A 19972-nucleotide genomic window follows, 5' to 3' on the forward strand; every position below is an offset into this window, starting at 1 on the left:
AAGGGAGGGAGACTGGGTTATCACCAGTAACAGAAGGTTGTTCGGGTTGTTTTGTCTTCTAAAATGGCTGTCACAGTTACCATGAGTGTTCAATGAAAGATCTAAAAAAAAGAAAGAAAAAAGTTTGCACCACAGTTTGCATTATTTTCAACATTTTTTGTTAGAGCCCTTTTTGAAGTGAGGGGCTTGCCTTAAGTGTCTGTATGTCCCAGCAATCTCCTCAAGCGATCATAAGGTTATATCTGCTGTTTGGAAGACCATGGTGGATGTGTGAGGTAAGATATTGGATACTGTATGGGCGTGAACTGAATGGTAAGTGACTACATGTTTTATCTCTTATAGCCTATGTGCTGGCTGACTGTATATATATCTTATATTCTCACATAGGCACGGGATGGATTCCTCACAGCCTCAGTCATTCCTCAAATTATGTCAAATGAAATATGGTTTCTACCCTGACAGAGGCCACTTGTAGCATTAATAATGTCACTACCCTTCCCCCATTATACACACAAAGATGTACTTTGCTTTTATGTTTTGTAGCAATATACTTATTGGGAGGAACTGTCACATTAATATTTTGATAAATGTAACGGCCCCACAATATTCAGAGTACTAGATTTCAGTGTTCACGGTCAGCCAAATGTGTCATTGTACAGTAGGCTACTAGCTATTTGTCATTAAGTGAACAACTGGTTAATGTGGTTGTGTAAATGTATCCAGATCTGCAGAAAGCTGAGTAGTTTAATAACTGACATTTGTATGATCAATCACTAGGCTAATTTAAACACCCACCACCTTTCTATAGCTATATGGCTAGATTAATTTGAAGGTAGTTGCCAAAAGTCTAACCCTGGTAAGTGTACATTTATGAGGGAAAAAGTGTATACCGGTATACATTTTTAACTTTTTAAAATATATTTCCATCTCTTTATTTACTTCACTAGCTTTTCTACAAATTAATATGTTTTAATGAACGGCAAGCTATAAAAAAGGTTTATTTATTAAGGTTTATTTAAAAGGTTAATTATTAAAATAATTTTAGATGTATGATAACATGCTGAAAATGCAAGCAACCTATAAGTTAAATATGTGAATTATCAGCACAAACATTTACCAGAAACAGATGTCTGTCGTTTTTTTTTGTATTGTACAAACATATTACTTCTTTGTTCAGGCGATGAGTGGTACGTTCCGCGCCAGGATGTTGGCATATGATTGGCTTTCCTGCAGATGAGGGCGTTGCCAAGCTGCAGCTTGAACTGTTCCGCGGGAAATTTGTCTTCTTTCTTCGTCTCTACATTTTTGTCCCGCCCAATTTATGTAAACATAAAAGCCATTGGATGAGTTTATCGCAGTGCTGTTGTTACCTTCATTTTCATTGGATATCGTATTTGCCTGTCATTCTTTGGACCACCTACGTTTTCTCAGAGAACAATGTGGAAAAAAGAGGAAGTGCAGCTCATTGGAGGAATCAGATGTAACAGCGATGCTCATTGGCTGCTCATATTGCCGCTTGTGGACTGCATGTTTTGAACATAAATAAGAGCTACGTTCAGCTCTTCCTCAGCAGAGTTTGGAAAGGTCAGAGAGAGTGCGATCGAATCGGCAGCTCTCTGACAAGAAAGATCTGAGAAGATGGATTTTTAAAACCCCCTTTTACCGTGTCTTGTGTTATCTGGCGTCGTTATTATGCAGGATTTTGCACGTTGTTTCTTTCAACCCAAGCTAAGATCAATTTAAGCCCCTGTCCGGGTTGCTGAGCGTTTGCTAACTTGGCTTAACCCTTTGTCGTCTTGGTCGCGCTTGGATCATATTTTCACGGAGCATCTGACGATCCGCGTTCCTTCAGAAATGGATTTTGAGAGCGTTCCAGGCGACATCAGCCCTGTAAATGATCCGTTCAGCCCCGGGCCCGACCCAGTCCTCCGAGCTCCCCGGTTCTCCTTGCCCGAGCTCGGGGCGAGGGGCTCCCCCTGCATGAAGAACCTGGCCTCCCCCGGACCCATGGCAGTGCTGTCTCCCGTGACTAACCTGGCTCTAAACCTGAATAATCTCGTTGTTCTTGGAGGGTGAGTGGGCTATTGTAGTGAAAAGTAAACAACTGCACAGGCATTTCCTGTAACTGTGCAGATTACATTTATAGACTGTTTACTGCCCTTGTTATCATGGCCTGGTGTGGTTGTGTAATTGTTAAACTGATTAACTTATGTGGTGCTATAACAAATGTGATGCAGTACACATCAGTTTTCTAAATGCTTCGCTTTGACGTTTTGTTGCAGTCAATGTGAGACGCCAAAGCGGAAGAAAACCTTGCCCCTCCTGAAGATCCCGTCCTTCGCCTCTGATGCCTCCTCCGATGCAGGTTAGATCTATACTTTATAGTAGTGACATCGGATATTGTGTATGGCAAGCCATTTTAACCTTTACGTTAAAGGATAGAGTATCTATTTTGTTACTACCGCTTATTTTGATTATAAGTTAGTTAAATATGACTTGATAACATGCCTATTCTCTAGTTAGTTGTAACCATTCAAATAGTTGCTAGTATCTATTTCAGTTGTCATAGATACTTCTACCTTTATGGATGTGCAGTGGTTGCTCATGAGAATTTAAAGGGATAGTTCACCCAAAATTTAAACTCGTTGTTCCAAACCCATATTAATTGCTTTCTTCTGCTTGACACAAGATGATGTTTTAAAGGACATCAGTACCCAAACAGTTGATGGGGCCCATTGACTTCCACAGAATGGAAGGGGAAAACAACAACAATGGGACCTCAACAACTGTTTGGTTATCCATATTCTTAAAAATATACTATTTTGTGTTCATCATAGTACATTACATCGTTATGTACTGCGATTCATACAGGATCATGATTAAAAAGAGCAAGAGGGTACTAAAACTAGCCTTCAGTGGTGCATAAATATATTGTATGGATTATATCATTTAGCTTTCAGTTCCTCAATGTAAAATGGTTGCACATTGACAGTGCATTAGAGTGCACTGAGTGTATTAGAATGGCTACTTTATAAAAATGAGAATTTAAAAAAAGCAGTAGTAACTTGTAAGGTAAGAAATGTTGCTAGTAACAATGTCTCATAATAAATAATAGGAGAGCGGGAAAAGGCACAAGCGCCAATTGGAATGTATACTAGTTGGGCATGATTGCTTGCTAACGAAATTCTACTAACGTAGGTGTTCATTAGAAGGAATGTTAAAGCAGTTTGCCATATAGTGTGTGGGTGTGTGACAAGTCATCCCATTTGGAATGTGAGCTGTGATTAGTGTATGCCTGCTGTATTTAAAGCTTGTGCATTTCCACCCCCTCACCTGTGCCCTCCCTCCCTCCCTCCCTCCTCAGGTCTTGGGCTAGATTCTCCCAGCCCTTTGGACTCTCTGGATGCTGAGCAGAAGTGAGTATGATTCTTCTGTCATGATATCTGACATGTGAGATGGAGCTTGGCTAGGATGCTTGGCTTGAGGATTATACATCTAATCTACTCTTTGCCGTTAGCTGGACCTACATCTGCTTGGTGTGTTTTTACGGATTAGCTGAGCATATGCTGACATCCATCACAAATCACTGGATATCTGAGCACTGCACACCCTGTTTTTAAAGAGATGATTCACCCAAATATGAAACTTTAATTTGACATTTATTCATCCTCAAGTTGTTCCAAACCAGGAATATATTTTGTGAGACATAGAATGAGATCTCTTGCAGACTGATTCAGTTTGATTTATTTATAGGGGTCGACTGACTTGTTTCTGATGGCTAATGCCCAATATTGAGAACAGAGTGGCAGATATAAAGCTTATTTATTTCCAAGATGGTAAAAACACATGCATAGCAATTGCTTAAGTGATATATTTAACATATTTACTAAAGTGGAATTTGAACTTAAGATAAATCTGTAAAATAAACTTGTACTTTAGATTGCAGCCACTTGATTCTGTAAAATGCGAAATGCTTGCGATACATCAGCCAGACAGACACACTTATCGGTCAATAATTACAATGACTGATATGTTGGCCTTGATGTATATTGGTTGATCACTAGTAGTATAAAACTAAATATACTTTTGTGCGAACTGTTCCTTTAAGTTGACAGATGTTTGCAAAGTCTCAGATATAGTATTATGTACCCGGCATGCATTAAATCTGTGTACATTCTGGCTCTCTGGTAATCTACAGTGTGTGAGACTGCTCCTTTCCAATCCGTTTGGTGTCGTTGGAAATCCATTTATCTGCAGCCAGTCCTACAGCTGTTTGGGTTCCTCACACATCAGTGTGTGTGTGTTGTGCGGCGCGTTGCTGAAGGGGGGCTTGGGTGAATAGTGGCACGCTTTTCATGCCCTTTGAGACAGGCGTCCGAATGGAGCGTTAATGTGTGTGTGAGGTAGCCAGGGTTACTAGAGAACCCCCTTTTTTTAACTCTAATTCCCCGCTCTTCCTATGCTATGAAAGAGACACACTCCTTTACCTCCTCCCCCTCCAAACCACCATTCATTCTCTCCCCCTGCTTTCTCCCAACAAAAGCGGTTTGCAGGGGGGGTTAGTGTGTGTGGGCATATGGTAAATTAGAAGGACCCCCCCCCCCCCCCCCCCTCCCGGTTTTGCTGAGGGCTGTTTTGCATACAGGTGGGCATCGCGGTGTATTTGTTAAATATAGTCGTGAGGGGCCTAGTCTGAGAGATCAATGAGATGAATTGTCGTCTGGGCTAGTGTTTGGTTGGGGGTGAGAGGAGACTTTGAATACACTAGGAACTGCTCAACAGCATTTTCTTTTTTTTCCTCAGGTTTGAGAAGGCCATGCAGGATGCCACACGAGCAGTTAATGAGTAAGTGGTCGTGCACTACAAAAGAGGATGCTTATGTCTTGTCTCTTGAAACTCTGCTTTAATTAAATCTTCTTTCTATTTGTACAGAAAAGTGCGCATTCGCAGGATACACTCTTTGCCAGTAAGTTTATTCTTTAAACTTATTTTTTGTACACTCCCTTTTCAAAAGTTTGTGATCTGTACTTTTTTTTGTTTCTAACACAAAAGGCTTTAAGGCTGCTAAAATTGTCATATTTTTACAATTACAACGAAACTGCTGGCACAGCTGAATTTTCAGCATCATTAATCCAGTCTTCAGTGTCACATGATCCCATCACAGAAATTATTCCATTATGCTGATTTGTTTTTCTAAAACGAAACTTACTGACTCAAACACTGTATACACACAATTCAAGACCCCACCCATACTTAAATAACACGGTCCTTTGTTTTTCCTCTTTGTAGCTGCCATTTTTGGGTCACAGTCCTAATTTGAAAAGTAAAGAATTGGATCCCTCGCGCTATGGAGTGTGGACTCGTGGCTGCGACAACAAAGAGAATCTGGCTGAGGTTAGTTTTTGTAATTTTGTTTTTCTGTAGTTGGAACATTTATCTAATTATGCTCAATTACATTTTTAAAAAGTGTGCTTGTTATATAAAATAAAGGGTTTGTAGGTCATTTTAATAGGGAGACACCAGTACCAGTACTCCGTGCCGGTCTAATGTGCTTATTTATTCGTAAAACTATCTTTATGACAATGCATCTTCGGCTGTGAAACCGCACGGAAAGTTACAAAACTCTGCATGCACACTGTCAATGGGAAAGGGCTCTTGTGCACGACTGACTTCATTTTTGCAGCTGGCTCCTCACTAGTGCGGACACGGCGAGTAAACAAAATGGATCACATGCATGCGAATGCTTGTCTTGCATTATGATCATTGTATTAAACTTGAGCATTTACTGAAGCAGCGTTAGCCCATATAGACATATTTATTCAAATCAACTGAGTCAATGGACAGCACAGGACCAATAAGTCAAACCTAATAGCCTTATATAACCAGAGTTCCTTAAAAGGAGTCCAATGAAGTTGGCACTAAGATATTGTTACCATGGCAACTACCTGCGTGTCCAGTTTGAACGTGCATCTCGTGAATGAAGTGTCTTCACATGACTGTCAGCAAAATGGCAAGAATAGCTTGTTGAGTACTGCGACTTTATTGAACTGTCATATTGTATTGTCCCTCATACCCAGTACTATAACAGCCTAAGCCAGACAGCAAGCTTAATTGTTATACATGTTCAAAATCCTCCTTCACCTTGCTCATCTCCTGATTGGAGATGCAAACCTGAGGTAAAATTAAATGGTTTTGTTTTCCTGCTGATGTGTACTTGTGCAAAATATATTAATTTCAAAATATATTTACACGACTGTAATTTAAACATAGCCTTTGTAAAAAATATTTAAAGGGATACTTTGCCGCTTTTTCATATTAAACTGTCATTCCCTTAACTAAGACGAGTTGACACATACCTCTCTCGTCTCAGTGCGTGCACATAATCGCTGACGTGCGGGTGGTAGCATTTAGCTAAGCCCACTAGGCCCAGTTCATTCATTAGGTACCAAACAGAGATCAAGTTAGAAGCGACCAAATAACTCCACGGTTTCCCTATTTAAATAGTTAGACGAATAGCTGAACGACCAAGTATGGTGACACAAAATAAAAGTGGCGCTTTTCTAAGCAGGTTAAAAAGGAGAACTATAATGTATGGTGAAATAGCACTTCTGAGAGTACTTCGACTCGGCGCAGTGAAAAATCCTCCCTCACATCTCCCCCTCCCGCTCTCATTTCTATCAATAGATGTGAGTGTCTTTACTGCGGATGGGGCAGATGTTGAAATAAATGTGGTGCATTTTCTCTTATGACTTTTATTCAATCTGTTTTTTACAGGAGAATTTTGAGTTCAAGAAGCCTTCCATGCCTGCATCACGCTGCCGTATGAGGTCCAATGGTGGTGCCAAGGATGCGTTTGCCTGCCGACCCAACTCTGCTCCTGCTTTAATGGTACGACACGCTCCCTTGAAGAGGCCGTAGAAAGAATGTTCCTAAAAGTTTTTATTTGAGATGCTGATGTGTCGATTAAAAGCATGGTTCTTTCTCCAGCTTTCCCCTACGTCATCCTTTCAACCTGACTCTTCAGATGAGTGCAGTCCCTTTATATTGCGCCGCCCCTCTCTCTCCTGTCTACATGATGATGATGACGATGATGGCTTCTTGGAGGGGCTTGATGATATGGAGGTGACTTTTCTATTTGCTTTGGTTTTATTCTTAACACTTTCTTTGATTATTGAATAACCTTAATGCATTAATCTGTGTAGAATGAATCCGAGGTTCCTCTTGGAATGGACAGTCTTCTCACAGCTCCTCTGGTGGCCAAACAAAGTACTGACAATACTGATTCGGTATGTTGCACTCATTTAGCAAGCACAGTTCCTGGTTTATCTCTTTGATTGACTTTTTATGGTTATTACACGAGTTACCAACCAAACCCACTTTATTGCCCTTAGCCTGTTCGCTGCCGTCCCCGTGGGCTGTTCCGCTCCCCCTCTATGCCATGCCCGGGAGCGCGTGTTCCACTGAAGAGACCCGAAAGGCCACAAGATGAAAACACACCTGTCAGAGTGAAGAGGAGGCGGAGCCTGGCAGGGACACAAGTTGCACTCACGGAACAGGAGGATGTTATCCCTCATCAGGTCAGAAAAAAAAACTCCCGACTAGGGATGTCACAAGTACCGGTACTTCGGTACCAAATCAGTACTGAAATTTAAACAAATGTGACCACAGCATTTAGCAGTGTTTCTGTAGTTCAGTCGCTTCTGTGTAAATCCAAGCGCAGGGCTCCAGACTGTAGCCGAATGAATATATATATATATATATATATATATATATATATATATATATATATATATATATATATATATATATATATATATATGCATACATACATATATGTACAAAATATTACTTCCTGCATGTTCTGTGTGAATGACGGGCACACTCTCGCAATGCTTGCTGTGTGTTACATGTGGAATGCATGAACCGTCACTTCATGAGAATTTATGGTTTCATTTGAGAAAACGGTCATGTCATATGAAGACACTCAAAAGTCTTCATGGCAACCTGTCAAAATAAATTTAGGTATAACATGAAATTGACGGAATATTTTGGTCTACTGTTGTACAGTAGCTTGAACTACGTCTCTATACTACTACTACTACTACTAATAATGCCTTGACGATTTTTTTTTTTTTTTTTTTTTTTTAATTGATCTTTTTTTTTTTTTTTTTATAAACCATGTTTAATTTTAAACCGCAAACAGCCTTTAAATATTTTTGTATTATTTACTTATAATAATTATAAATAATACTTATTGAATTTAGTAAATTTTTTGAAAAATAGCTCAATAAAATAAAAATTAAAACATTTTGCTGTGGTATCGTAATTGGTACAGAGTACTGTGAAATTTATGGTACTGACTACTGGAATTTTGGTACAGTGACATCCCTACTCCCAACAAATGAACTAATCAGCAGCCCTAATTGGAGTCCTAACTTTGACCTTTCCCCTTATAGGTTCAACGATCCAAGTCATTTAATCACGTACAGATTGAAAGAATGTTGGATACAGATCCTAGTAATGTGATTGGAGATTTTACCAAGGTGAGTCAGCCAGTTTTTTGGCCAATCAGAGGGGTTTCATTTAGAAGCTTGAGTTCTGCATTAAAATTATAAACGTATTTAAATGCGTGATATGAATCTAAAACGTAATTATTGACAGGGACATCCATCCCTGTCAAAAGATTACATTTTGTCTGGGAGTGTAAATGCAAACTAACAGACCTGCCACTTGTTCAATGGAATGTTTCTTTGTCCTCAGTTTTATTACAAATTTCTCTGTCTTTTTCTATGAAGGCTCCTGCGCTACCCACGGTAGATGGAAAACACCAAGAATTGAAATACATCACTCCAGAGATTGTAAGTTTGCACACATTAAGATTTAGCATATATATTTAAAATGCAAGCGCATGCAAAACGAGTTGTGTATGGACTCTGGCATCTTTCCCATAATTCCATTCTCTGTTAACGTCTGTTTTTGTATTTTCAGATGATTAAAGCAATGAATGGACAATACAATGATCTGGTGGAGAGGCTGTTTGTCATCGACTGCCGTTATCCATATGAATACGAGGGCGGCCATATTAAGGTGAGACGGTTGCTTGTGATTTTAATTAACTTGGATGCAAGTTGCATGCCGTAGTATTTGTGTGGGGCAAATTGTTGACTCTTCATTTTTCTTCCAGGGTGCTCTTAACCTCCATCAAGAGGATCAAATTGAAGACTACTTTTTACGGAATCCTATTCTCCCAGAATTCCCAGAGAAGCGTGTCCTGCTGGTTTTCCACTGTGAATTTTCATCTGAACGCGGCCCGCGGATGTGCCGCTACGTTCGAAAAAGAGATCGAGATTTGAATGAGAAGGAGTACCCCAACCTCCATTACCCTGAACTCTATATCCTGAAGGGAGGCTATAAAGACTTTTTCCCGCTTCACACGGTATGTGCAATTTCGAAATGCAACATCTTTCTTTTGATTCTTGCAAATCAAAATGTTCCTTTTTTTTTTTTTTTACTTGTGTACATTTTCTTTTTCAAGCTTGTAATGTGTGCTTTTTTTCCCCCCTGTCTGTGCAGTCGGTGTGTGAACCCCAGGCTTATAGACCGATGCATCATGAAGACTTTAAAGAAGACCTGAGAAAGTTCCGCCTTAAGAGCCGTACCTGGGCTGGAGAACGCAGCAAGAGAGACATGTACAGCCGCCTCAAAAAACTTTGAGGCTCATGTGCTCACAACGATTCTACTGCCGTAACTTGCTCAAATGCTGCCCTCACACATGAGACATGGCAGAGACCTGAAGAGGTGTGTTTGTTGGGACTTGCTCTGAGAGAGGAACTTGTTCTTTGAGGGTTTGGTATTGATTTTAACACCACAAAGGCTGAGAGGCTATGCATCTCCTCCTGGTTTGGTTTGATATCATAACTTTTAAACTGCCATTATTCACCAACCTCATCTCCCTTTAGTAGCACACAGCTACATGTCACTGCCATGTTTAACACCTACACTTTTTAACTAACCTGTATTTTTACTCCCCCACTGGCCTGTCCTAACTTGTATGTCAGATTTCAATTAATAACCCTTTAACTTTTAAAAATTTTTTTTTTTTTACCCTTCCTCCTGAGCACTTTTTAAAGTTGTAGTGGTGAATAAGTGCTTTATGCGTTCATTTTGCCCCCTCTTTTTCCCCCTTTCTCACATTTGGTCAGTTGCCCAATGATAGCTTTGATTCGAGCAGGAGAACCAATTAATTTATTGTATGAATTGGTTTGCATATTCTAAATGTCACAATTATGTATATTCTCATATTACAGAATAATGATTGTAATTACCCCTATATTTTGAGAATTGTAAAGATATCTGGTGAGCCGGTTGTTTTCACAGTCCAGATTTGGTGTTTTTTTTTTTCTTTTTTTTTTTTTTTTTCTCTCCATCTTTCTGGGACTGACAGCTTTAACTCGGGGGCAGAATCCTGACTTTTGCTGCTGGCCAGCAACCATATCGATGTTCACAAATGTTCTAAGACCAGATTTGGTTCTATTTGTCCATAAAACAGTGACCGTTGAGTTACAATTCTCACTCCTTTTTTTTTTTTTTTTTGTACATTTTATCTTCCTGAGTGTGTTTTATTGGCCATGTGTGACTGAGAGGCTTGTTTATGTATTCCTAATAAACTTGGAGTTTGGGGTATTAACTCTCTGTTGAATCATGTCTTGATCTCTTGGTTCTGTGTGCTCTTATTCATTGGTGAATGGGGATTGAGTCACTTGTTTTTCAAATATGCCGGTCTTGCAGGGACCTTGACTGTGGTTAGCCAAGCACCAGCACGTGTCCCTGCTCACGTGCCCCAGCACACGTGTGCATTCCAAAGCCATTCCACACGAAGGAGGGGCCAACTGTTCCCTAACGTTCTGGCAGTGTCAGACTAGTTCATACACAAATGTTAGTGTTTTTGGGGACTATCAGTATGAGCAAAGAAGAAAATGAACGTTTTAAACAGCTAAAAGGATTTTCTCCACAGTTTATGTAGTTGATTAGATGCTTTCAACTATTTGTCCTCAGCCACACCGCATGATTCTTACCAGACTCAAATGTAGATATTTGTGAAAAACTGTTTAAACCATTGTTCAAAATAACTTGAAATATAGTCTGCACACTTTTAATATGTAATGTGACTCTATAACTGAGGTGATGTGAATTAGTACATCGACTAGATGTATTTTCACATTTTAAGGTTCGACACATGTCGCATGTGTTGATTTTAGTAGTCGTTCGCGTTATCTTTTAAAGGGATAGTTCACCCAAAAATTAGATTTGTCATTTACTCGCTCATGTTGTTCCAAACCTGTATAGTTTTCTTTCTTCTGTTGAACACAAGATATTTTAAGTAATGGTAACCAGACAGTTGGTGGCACCTATATTTTTCTTACTATGGAATTCAATGGCTACTGTCTGGTTGCCAAAATTCCTTAAAACTAAATTTGTGTGTTCATCGGTTGAACGAAGCACATGTTTGGAACAACTTGAGGCTAAGTTTGACAGTGAGTGTTTTTTTGAGTGGGTGGGTGAACTATCCCTTTAAGGTTGTTTTGTCAAAATGAGCCAGACATCTCCACTTGACCAAACTGTATAGTTTTAATGCCTTACTATATTCTGAAGGTTTTTATAAATGGGTTTCATATATTTCACCATCATTAACCTGATTTTTAATATTTTATTCCTAAAAAACCCAAATCTCGACAGTATTTTCTGATTCATGGAGTCATACAACATTTTAACTCATTTCCTGCTTCATTTTGTTTACATTTTGAACCTGGCTGTATTGTTTCCAAATGTACCCATTTGCATGTTTAAACATGCTTGTCTGAAAACTTTAAATTCAAATTAGTTGTTTTGATTCACCTGCTGCACTGTATTCACCAATGTTGTCTTAAGTCACAACATTAACTCTTTGCAATAAGGTAATGCAGTTTTGCATTTACATTTTATGTTTCGAGTTTGCACACTGTAAATCATATAGAAATTGGATTGCCTTAAATTAATGCATTAATTATGTTTTGTGTGCTGGAGTCTATGTCTAATCTTTTCCTATTAGGTCTGAAGGCTGAAACTGCAGTTTTTGTTTCCCTCTTTGGATATTTAGTTTTAGTTCCACCACAGAGAGCCAACCAGTATGCTAAAAAGTCCACTCTGAGTAAGAGGATCTTACGCATACTGAGTTTCCATTGTCAATGTGTTTCTGTTTGATTAGCCTGCCTCTGAATCAAAAAATTACAAGAATTGGTTGCCAAAGGTTGGAGAATTGCCATCATTGTAACCACATCCTATCGCTTTTGCAGCAGCAAGAACCTCTAAATGTGGCCTTGGCTTTTGTTTCTTGTCTTCCTGTATCTTAAGTTAACCTTTCATTTCCTTCATTGTCAGCTGAGGGGAGGCTATACGTCTTGTCTCAGTCCTGTGTCTTCTAACATAAGAACATTGATCCTTGTTTTGTGCATGAAATGTTATGTGCTGGATGTCAAACTGACTGTAGGTGTGTTTATATGTGTTCAGTGTAGCAGGAAGCGGGGGAAGATGTGTGTCCTCCTCCCTCTTGGGTTAAGTGAGCATGACGAGCAGTTGTTAAGCAAAACAGCTGTTCTTTGTGTGTGTCTAAGCATGTGTTTGAATATGTCCAACTTAGTCTTCTGTCAATGGCACTGTATGAATTTGCATGCAGATTTGGTTCTTTGTTTAACATTTAGCATTATAGAATATTTGTGTATATTTGAGGTTAGGCAGAGAACTGTGCAGTTCCAGATTTTTTACATTTTACAATTTGCATACCTCACAGAAAGATCACACTGAAGAATGTAAATAATTTGGTGGTGGCATAAGAACTGTACTGCATATTAAATGTCAAATGATTGCATCCCAGATAAAAGTTTACGTTTGTGTCTGTGTGTGTGTGTGTGTGTGTTTGTGTGTTTTGTGTGTTTTTCTGGTGTGTTTACAATTTAAAAGTAATTGTTCTGTAATTGTATATTGGTCCACTACCGAGAGATGATATCTTAGGCTAAATTACATGTGCATTTTTTATTTGAATGTTTATTGAATGTTATGGCTATAGAGCACACCAGAATCACGCAAGGTTTTTAAATTGTGTTTAAAATATTGCAGGGTTTTAAACATTAAAGAAAAAAAAAGGTTAAAAAGCTTACACTGGTGTCAAATAGATTTACACGGGTAACGCTTGGTTCAATCAGTTCAACCCATCCAATAGCGCCATCTAGAGTTAAAAAACGGAACCACGCAAGAATCAGCTGATTCAAAGTCATGTGACCAAATACGGAAGTAATTATGCCAAGTTTGTCCACAATGGCAGCATGATATTTTGACGCAAATTTATTACACGTTTATTATATTGCAGACACATTTTTTGTTCTTTTTTTTCTTTAAATCTGTTAATTGTGTCTGTATTCTTATGTTCTTTATGAAATGTGAAATCGGATATGGTGCTGTGTTTCTTAATCCACACGGTGTGCCCGGTGAGCGCTCTGTCCGCAGGTGAGACCCGGATACTGTACGCGCGAGTGTTCGGACCAGATACCGGAGATGGTCGTGATTACACACCGGAGCAGAGACGACTGGTGCAGAAAGAGAAACTTCACGTGGTAGCGAGGTGGGAAGGTTAAACAATTTACAAGCTTTCCAGAACTGCTTGCCAGACAATTACTGCTAAATAACATGACAGTTAACACTAAATAGTGGAATATATTTATAAATAAATAATATTTATGGAATATTGCAGTTACATCCTCATTATAATTTTTTCAAATGTATGTGCCCACAATGTGGACAAAACGACTCATATGAGATCATTCACACATATAGTAAACCATAAATAACTAGCAATCCAATCAATTCCTGATGGAAAAAAAAACAACATGTCACATCCCTTTTCTTCTTTGAGAATCCGCTCCCTATTCGTCCCTATAGAAAAGACTGGCCTTGTCCCATATGCAGCCACCCTAAGCACTCACAGGCTGCACCCAAAATCTCAAACTTCCTTACTATATAGCATGCAAAAAACAGTAAGTGACGAGTAGTATGTCCGAAATTCAGAATTTACAGTACTTATAAAAGAATAGGCAAAAAGTACCTGGATGACTTCTTCCGGTGGCATTTTTAGTGGTCATGAAGTAACTACTTATTTAAAGTAAGTACCTATAATGTGATTTTCGGATGCAGCCACTGTCTTCCTGTGAGTCCGCACTTTTGTGACATAAAACTGCTTTGACTGTTGGGAGTAAATCTGCAGCCTACCTCACTTATGTGCGGACTCTGCAAAAGTGCGCATCAAGGGCATATACATTGACTGCAAAGGGTGGCGCTCACAAGCACCCTTCTCAACCCCAGAATGACAAAGATCCTGTCCCAAATGGCACCCTAAACCCTCATGGTCTTCCTCTGGGTCTGCGCTTTCACAACGTAATGCCGCTTTGACTGCCGGGAAGAAATCCACTGCGTAACCCACACCAGTGAGGGTTCAGCAGAAGTGTGCTTATTGACCTTATAGGCACCATTCTGAGATCTAAAATGACAAATGGCACACCCCTGGAGTCTCGTGGACTTAACGGACATGCACACGAAGTGGCCATCGTAAGTCCACAAGAACGAAAGTGCACATGAAGTGTGCCATTTGGGACAGGGCCAAATGAGATATGGTCTCATGGATTTAATGGACACACACACGGCAGCCATTGTAAGTCCACAAGACCGATATGGAGTGTGCCAGTTTGGACAGGGCCACTATCGCAACATCTGTTTCATTGCGACTTTCGCTGCTTCCATACTATATAGTAGACGAAAACAGTATGTTACAAAACAAGTATGTTTGAATCATAGACTGTAAAAAAAATATGGGTGTCTGTGACATCACCCATAGGATTCTGAAGAGCAGTTTTGAAACGTAAAGTAGAGACGAGCTGGCCGTCCATCTTGGTAGCGCGTCACGCCCGGATCACAGAAAATGGGCAAAGAGGTGGGACGTGGGTGGAGCTAAGGTGACGCAATGAAAAAGAGACAGCTGATAAATGGCTATCCACCTGTCAATCAAAGTGGCCACACCCTTAATTATGCAGAACTTTAAGGCTTTAAATAATGTAAACGAATGAGTTATAAAAAAATTCACCCCCCTCACAGTTGTCATGAAGGGCAAAATTAGCCATATAGACCAAAACCCCAATTTGTACCAGGCTGTAAACATGTTTTTTTCTGCTGTAAAGTTGGGCATTTTAACATGGAGGTCATTGAGATTCTGCTCCCTTCTGGAGCCTGTCCCTAATGGCCAGTCGAGGAATTGCAGTTTAAGTTACTTCCGTATTGGCTTCAACAGAAACTGGGGGAGGTTGCTGCTTGGTCTGAATTCACAGTACTCATAAGGAGTAGGCCAAAAGTATCCGGATTACCTAATTTTTCATGGATGTCACATGATAACAACAACATGGTGAATGTAGTGTGTCTGGATTGCATACTACACACATTCATACTATATAGAACAAACATTTTTAGTGGTCGTAAATGTGTACCTACTTGAGTCGAGTGTATGTGATTTTGGAACCTCAAGTACCAAGGCTGCATCCAAAATCTCAGAATCTCGTCGGAAGAAATATGTTATCCGAGTACTTTTTGCCTGCTTTTTTATGAGTACTATGAATTCGGTCATTCTTGTCACACACTGTTGTTCGCCCTACTATATAGTATGGAAAATGCGATGTCGGATGCAGCCCAGGTATCTGCATTATAGGTATTTTGCCAGAAACTATGATACATTTATGTATGTATACATACCCATAGAAAACAATAATCTCATTTTCTGCCCTTCCTCTCTCTCAGACAGGTGAGGAGTGCGGTGGCTCTGAGTAGGGAGGCCTCAGGCAGTCTGACCGCTGAGGCTGTGCTGGGTGAGGAGGCTGTAGCTCTGGGTGAAGCTGACAGGGGTGTGTTTTCCCTGGGCAATGCAGAGCTGTTTCCAGATCGGAGTGTTGTTCTGTGGCTGGGGGTGCAGTCACTAGCATTCACTCTTGTCTGCAGACCACACGAGAACCTTCTGCTCGCAGAGGGAGCGCTTCGCAACATTGCGCGTCACTGCCTGGAGGAGCTACGTCTGCTGGGACCTGGTGCTGAGGTGAGCTTTTCTACGACTAAAGACCTGATCAAAAGGACGATAACTAATGAATGATAACCATAAAGATATAGGGTAACACTTTAGAATAATGGTCCATTATTAATAGATAACTATGCAGGACTAATGCGTAGCACTACATTAACACTGCAGCTACTACTATTAAATAATATAGAAACAAGCTTAACTAATCAGTAATTAATATTGAATTCAGGACTAAGATAGTTCCTTATTAGGTAATTAATAGTTACTGAATGAGACTGGCGTCACTAATAACTAATAGTTAACAAGGAAAAAATATAAAGAATTACTATTTAATTACTAATCACAACATTACCATGTCTGAGATGTGAGAAATTGAACTTTTTTTACTCTGTGTGGTCATGAAATGCATCACTAATTACTTAAGTGTTACCTAGTCATTATGCAGGAACGTCCAGTGATCTGGACCGTTATTTTAAAGTGGAAAACATTGTTAGATCACTAGTTCTTAAAGATTGTCCTTTGTTACTCTGAATAAAGTAATAAAATGCATCACTAATTACTCAAGAACCCAATCACGCTTCAAGGACTACTTGTGTTCTGGACCATTATTTTAAAGTGAAAAAACATATTTTCCACTTTAAAATAATGGTCCAGATCACTAGTAGCTCCTGTATAATGACTAGGTAACACTTAAGTAATTAGTGATGCATTTTATGACTTTTTTCAGAGGAAAGAATATGATTAATTACATCTCAGACACACAATAATGTTGTGATAATTGGTCAGTTAGTTAATAGTTATTAATGAGACTAATCTCAGTCAGTAATTATTGATTACTTAATAAGGAACTATCTTAGTCCTGAATTCAATATTACTTACTGATTAGTTCAGCTTGTTTCTATATTAGTTAATAGTAGTAGCTGAAGTGTTAATGTAGTGCTACTCTTTAGTCCTGCATTACTTCCTGCAGAGTTATCTATTAATAACGGACCATTATTCTAAAGTGTTACCAGATATGGTTCTAAAAATTGTTCTAAATATACAAAAAATAGCAAAGACCACACCACAGCTATAACAATAATGGCACAGAGAAGTGATATCATTGGTATAATTTTGATAATTTTTTTTCCAACTGATAAACAAAAAAAAAAACATTTGTAGCTAATCAGAATCCACCTTGCTTTAAAGAGCTTGAGCATTTAATGTGAATCGCGTCAGAGGACATAAATTATAATGAAGTATATTATAATAAACAGAACATTTTACTTCTGATGATATGTGACATCTAGTAGCTCTTTCAGTCAGTAGTTCTTGTAGTATGCATATACATGTTTGCATACATGTTGCATGTATGTTTCCATGTTCTTCTGTTTACTATGTTTGGTTGTGGGTGTAATGCAGCACCAGAATTCAAATGTGCCCAATAAATAGAATGTATATCACTACCGGTGTGTAAGATTTTGTAACGTTTTTGAAATACCTTTCTTACACTCGACAGGGCTGCATTTATTTGATTGAAAACATAATAAAGCCTGTAATAATTAAAAATATTATTACAATTTAAATGAACTCTTTTCTATTTGAATATATTAAAAAAATGTCATTTATTTCTGTGACGTCAAAGCTGAATTTTCAGCATCATTACTCCAGTCTTCAGTGTCACGTGATCCTTCAGAAATCATTTTAATATGCTGATTTGCTGCTTTTTGTGAAACGCATCCATTTTCATGCTTTTTGATGAATAGAAATAACATTTATGTGAAATTTATTGTATGCAACATTGTAGCAGTTGTATGTCTTTACTGTCATTTATTGTGTCCCTGCTGTATAAAAGTATTAATTTATTTTAAATAAATCTTACTGACCCCAAACTTTTGAATGGTAGTGTAAAAGAAAACTATTCTTGTTGTGTGTTTGCGTGACTGTCGAGTGAATGTGGCTGAGATGTTTGGTGTTCTTATTATATCATTGTATAGATTCATGCAGTTTAAGAGTCTGGAAATGACTTTTGCTGCTTTTGACTGAGGCTAAGATTTTCTTATGTCTGCTGGCCTAGTTTCTTTCCACCAATATGCTTAACAGTGGGCACAATTGAAATCTCATTGTGTAAGAGATACATTTTAGGCTGTTGATTACACTAATCAATACATTTATAGAAAAGCAACTCAATGAGCTCAGGGGTACATTTATGCTAGAATTGTATAAATCCTAGTTATTGTATGACTAGGGCCAGACTTGTTGTCAGGCAGTGAACAAGGACACGCATTCAAAGTAGGCACACCGCCAAGCTATTGATTATTTGACACACTACCCATTTTTTCTCTGGCTGACTTGGCTGTTATTTTCAGGTGTTGCTGAAAAGTGATCGAGTGGACGCATTGTTGCACAGACTCCTTCCTCATGGTCAGCTCCTCTTCCTCAACCACCGCTTTGCCTTCAGCCTGGATAAAGAGATAGCGAGCTACGTGAGCAAATGAAAGAATGCGTGTACTGGTAGAATCACATTGGTGAGCAATGTGCCACATATACATGACATAAACAGGATGATCCGATTTAGGAGGAACTACATCTCCTTTGAAAGTGTAACGCACGCTTCCACAGTTCAAAGAAGGCATTTGCCTTGGAGGAAACCAGACGGCACGTTCTAAAACTTTAATTGCAATTTGACATCAGATTAGATGGAAAAAACAGATTGAACCACACCACGCCAAAAAGAGCACCTGAGAGCTTCTTCAGGTGTAAAAGGCTTGTACAAGTAAAGCCCTTTACGCATTTGATCGTTCAGGCAGAATGGTCAATTAATAACATTGTTCATTGAGTTTCTTATTATTAATTATTACTGTCTGAAAGTGTTAAAATAAAACCCTGGCGTTATGTACTAGTTCTCCTCTAGAGGGCAGTGCTGCATTTTATTACTGTAATCGCTATGTTTTGCTTCAGTCAAGTGCATTACAATTTGAATAATCCAGTAACACTTTTATCTAAAATAATTCAGTAGTTTGCAGCAGTGTGTCTGCCAACAGATCTGAGATGTCTCAGATTGACAAGGCCGTATGTCGCCTTCATATCTAGGCCAACAGAGCAATAACACAATTCCTGAAAATCCATTTTTAGCACCTCTTTCCTCTGATTTAATAATAACGAGTTGCCTGTGTCATCATGTTGCGCTGGGAATGAAGGAAGGGTGAGGATGCTCACTTATAGTAAGTGTGAGGCCCATCATAACTCACAACTTTCAATATGTTAACCTGTGAGGGTGTTCTGGCTTCCTTGAGTCATCTGCCTTGAACTATGTGACGTTTGTATTCCTCTCACATCTAGCAGGACAAGAGCTCCATTAAGGCTATACACTAGCTGTGAAGTGTTGTTCAGGCATTCACACTGTAAGAACCTATAACACGTTTAAGTGTTGGCATTTGTATTAAAGCTGTAGCCTATGTGCTCAGATAAATCAAATCTCTCACAGCTTTTCTGTTAATGTTTCTGAATTCATAAACCTTTTTCTTGAAGCACACTTAAAATTGTACGTTGTTTATTGTAAAATAAATGTCATAATTTCACACCTGTCTCTGAATTAAACTTTTTTTTTTTTTTTTTTTTTTGCTGCTAAGACTTTTAAGATGTCTGTAAACACTGACTTCATATGTGAAAACAGTTCTTTGCTGCACTCACACATGAGTTGTGTTTGTACTGTTGCAAAATGTGTTAGTTAGGTCTGGGGTGGGGTGTTAAGAATTGTGCTATAAATTATGCCTAAATGCACTAATGTATTTTTCTAATTTCCTTGAATCCTGAAGGAGTGCATTTGGCACAGGGTTCATTGAAAGG

The 19972-nt window shown here is 38.9% G+C and overlaps 2 protein-coding genes across 2 annotated transcripts; both read left to right on the forward strand.

Annotated features, from left to right (window-relative positions):
* Nucleotides 1-1513: 1513 nt before the first annotated feature.
* Nucleotides 1514-10090, forward strand: cdc25b (cell division cycle 25B). Its single transcript, XM_067421015.1, has 15 exons — nt 1514-2072; nt 2283-2365; nt 3365-3416; nt 4804-4845; nt 4933-4966; nt 5290-5394; nt 6775-6888; nt 6988-7122; nt 7203-7286; nt 7392-7577; nt 8457-8543; nt 8796-8858; nt 8989-9087; nt 9185-9436; nt 9574-10090. Exons 1-15 carry the CDS (start codon nt 1855-1857, stop codon nt 9712-9714), a joined length of 1695 nt encoding a protein of 564 aa, XP_067277116.1. The 5' UTR covers nt 1514-1854; the 3' UTR covers nt 9715-10090.
* Nucleotides 10091-13333: 3243 nt separating this feature from the next.
* Nucleotides 13334-19704, forward strand: ap5s1 (adaptor related protein complex 5 subunit sigma 1). Its single transcript, XM_067420984.1, has 3 exons — nt 13334-13654; nt 15871-16162; nt 18493-19704. The coding sequence occupies exons 1-3, from the start codon at nt 13485-13487 to the stop codon at nt 18619-18621; spliced, it is 591 nt and encodes a 196-aa protein (XP_067277085.1). The 5' UTR covers nt 13334-13484; the 3' UTR covers nt 18622-19704.
* The last annotated feature ends 268 nt before the right edge of the window (nt 19705-19972 follow it).

Source organism: Pseudorasbora parva, chromosome 17, assembly GCF_024679245.1.
Source record: "Pseudorasbora parva isolate DD20220531a chromosome 17, ASM2467924v1, whole genome shotgun sequence".
NCBI lineage: Eukaryota > Metazoa > Chordata > Actinopteri > Cypriniformes > Gobionidae > Pseudorasbora > Pseudorasbora parva.